The sequence below is a fragment of the Nicotiana tomentosiformis genome, chromosome 10, assembly GCF_000390325.3.
Source record: "Nicotiana tomentosiformis chromosome 10, ASM39032v3, whole genome shotgun sequence".
Taxonomy (NCBI): Eukaryota; Viridiplantae; Streptophyta; class Magnoliopsida; order Solanales; family Solanaceae; genus Nicotiana; species Nicotiana tomentosiformis.
Genome location: NC_090821.1, coordinates 40,129,724 through 40,132,835, shown reverse-complemented (window position 1 = coordinate 40,132,835; position 3,112 = coordinate 40,129,724). Strand labels below are relative to the sequence as shown.

General features: G+C 40.0%; 1 protein-coding gene across 1 annotated transcript; it reads right to left on the bottom strand.

The window, feature by feature from the left end:
* Nucleotides 1-519: 519 nt before the first annotated feature.
* On the bottom strand, nt 520-2,157 carry LOC104119923 (uncharacterized). Its single transcript, XM_009631535.1, has 3 exons — nt 1,873-2,157; nt 1,090-1,830; nt 520-972 (listed from the first exon to the last, which is right to left on the bottom strand). Exons 1-3 carry the CDS (start codon nt 2,155-2,157, stop codon nt 520-522), a joined length of 1,479 nt encoding a protein of 492 aa, XP_009629830.1.
* Nucleotides 2,158-3,112: the final 955 nt, after the last annotated feature.

Here is a 3,112-nt window from a genome sequence, read left to right as displayed (position 1 = left end):
TCTGTATGTGCTCCCTCAAGATATTCAACAAGTGTTCAACGTGCACATCATTCAACAAAGAAGAAATGATTATAGGTAGATTTTCATTAGAGCCAAGAAATTTATACCTTAAGTGCGGTGGAAGTGGCTTGAGCTCAAGTTGTTGCGGCTCGATAATTGAAGGCTTAGTGGGAGGAGTGACTCTATTCTCTAAGTCAAGAGAAAGTTTCTTTGGTGCATAAATGTAGGACCAAGCCCTTCTAATGCATTTACCGATTCCATGTATCCTTCCATGTCTTCACCATCAAAAGTTACCAAAATAGCCGCCAATGCCTCACCCAGGCATTCTTCTTCCATCTTCACCTCGACTGCATCCACTACTTTACGAACTATATCAATGACTGAGATACTTTTGTATGCATGTGGAAATTTCATACTCTTACTCGCTTGAAAGGTAACCTCTTCGTCATTAACTCAGAACTTGATCTCATTTCGTTCCGAATCCATAAGTGCTCTTTCGGTAGCAAGGAATGGTCTCCCCTAGATGGTAGGGATTTCTTTATCAATAACACAATCAAGGATAACAAAGTCGGCAGGGAGGAGGAACTTCCCCACTTTCACAAGAACATCATCAACAATTCCTACCGGTCTTTGTATTGAACGGTCGGCCATTTGCAACCTCATACTTGTAGACCTCGGCATACCTAACCCCGCTTGCTTGTAAATATCAAGAGGAATTAAGTTGATGCTAGCCCCATTATCATAAAGAGCTCGTACAAAATTGCGCAACCCAATAGTGCATGGTATGGTAAAAGCTCTCGGGTCTTCTTTATTTTGAACGGTGGTTGTTGCAATGATGAAGCTAACCCGGTGAGTCACATTCACCACTTCATTCTTGGTGGTTTTCTTCTTGGTGATTAAGTCCTTCAAGTACTTAGCAAAACCCGGCATCTCTTGAAATGCTTCCACAAATGGAATGTTCACCGATAATTGCTTGAGAATGTCATAGAATTTCTCGATTTTGCTATCATCAACCTTCCTAGCAAGTCTTTGATGGAAAGGAGGGGGAGGTCTAGGAATTGGTTATAGAGCTTTTGGTGCCTCCTTTACCTTTTCCTTAACCTCTTCACGGTTCACTTCTTGAATTTTCACCTCATTTGGGAGTCTTTCAGCTTCAACAACAATTGGCACCTCAACTTGTGCCTCAACCTCTTGTTCTGGATCTTCCACTTCAACCACTTGTTCATTCTCTCCTTGAAGTATTTTCCCACTTCGAGTTGTGATTGCTATACAATAAGAAGTCGGACCATTCCCATTACCTTTTGGATTTACTATTATGTCACTTGGGAGTGTGCCCTTTTGCTTCGGATTTTGCTCTCTTGATAGATCTCTCATTTGAATTTCTAACTTTTGTATGGATGCGGCGTGAGAACCCACAAGTTCAGTCATGTTCTTCATTGAAGTGTCAGATCTTTCTTGATTTTGCAACACTCTTTCAAGCAAGCTCTCCAATTTGGACTCACTTGAAAACCTTTCCTTCCAATGCGAAGAGTTAGAGTGTTGCCCCTTTGGTGGAACATAGGGGTTTGAACTCCGATTTGAATAGTTATTGTTTTTGTTGTTACTCCAATTATCTTGATTTGAACTACCTTGATCATTTTGCCATTGTTGATGGCCTTGCCCTTGCGGGTTAGACCTCCATTGATTTTGTTTCCCAGGACCTTGGTAGGGTTGTCTTTGGTAACCACCTTGAGCGTTGTTGAAATAATTTGCTTTCTCGTAATCCTCGTTTGACAAGGGTTGCACATCTTCCACAACATTCACTTTTTTTGTTTGGCTTTCAGTAAACATCTAAGTCAACACATTGTTGTTGCTAGCAAGACAAACAATTACTTGATCTCTTTCTTGATTCTCCTTAATCATGTTGGTCAAGGAAGGAGTACCATATGCAATTCCACCCGTAGTGTCTTCCGAGTGCCAAGCTTGGTTATGTTTTGCGATCTTGTCAAGAATTTGTGTGACCCTTGCAAATATTTTATCCATGAAGGATCCATCAGCTGCATTTTTGGCTATGGATTGATCAAAGGATCCAAGACCATGTAAAACTTCTCCAACAAGATGTTGTCCGGAAGACCATGATTCGGTGACCTCACTAAATATAACTTGAATCGATCCCATGCCTCATGTAGATGTTCTCTCGGTAGTTGCTTGAATAAAAATCTTTTATCCCAGAGCTCTGACTTCTTGCTTTGCGGGAACCATTTAGCTAGGAAAGCTCGAACGCGTTCGGGCCAAGTATGAATGGAATTAGGTGGTAGATTTTAGATCCATTTTCTTGCCTCCCCAGTTAGTGAGTACTTGAATACCCTTAGCCTTAGGGCATCATCTGAAACGTAATTCTGCTTGTGCATCGCACACACACCCAAGAACTTTTTGAGATGTTGTGTCGGATTATCATCGGTGGAATTTCTGAAAAACCCCTCTGCTTTGAGCATTAGGATTAGACCGTGTTCCACCTTGAAGGTGGTATCATCAACTATTGGAGGGAAAATGGCATTTGTATCCTCAATATACTCATCTATATCCGCAAAAGGGTTCTTTTCTTCTATCTCGGCCATGTTTACCTAGTAACACCAAGCAAAGCAAGCAAAGTGTGATGGAGTAGAAGAAGACATAATGTAAAGCACATACTAAATAGTAATTTCAAAACCGTATTCTCCGGCAACGGCGCCAAATTTGATACGCTCAAATTATGCCTAAATAAATGGTATAAGGTGGTCAATGTCAAATATAATAACCCAACTAGGTTGGGGTCGAATCCCATAGGAAATAGGTGAGAAAAGGTTACTTGAATAGTGTGAAACTTGACTTAAGTCGTAATCCTACTCCGTTAGCTTAAAAGAGAGTGTTGTAATTATGAGTTATCGAGAAAACTATTTTGTTATGAGAATGTAATTAATTTGATTAAGGAAACCAAGGTTGTGTCCCCATCATTGGAATGTAATGCTATCAGTGTTAATATGATATATTCCTAATGGAAGGTCCTTTGATATGCAAATGGTTTCTAAATGACTATCCAATATATTCCAATAGTTAGGTAGTATTTTCTCTTTATGATTTTCCCAAATATAAA

Coding starts and splice junctions, on each gene's coding strand:
- LOC104119923 (XM_009631535.1), bottom strand. CDS start 2,157: ATGGGATCGATTCAAGTTATATTTAGTGAGGTCACCGAATCATGGTCT. Junction 1,831..1,872: donor AGAATCAAGAAAGAGATCAA/GTAATTGTTTGT, acceptor GTGTTGACTTAG/ATGTTTACTGAAAGCCAAAC. Junction 973..1,089: donor GTGAAGAGGTTAAGGAAAAG/GTAAAGGAGGCA, acceptor GACATTCTCAAG/CAATTATCGGTGAACATTCC.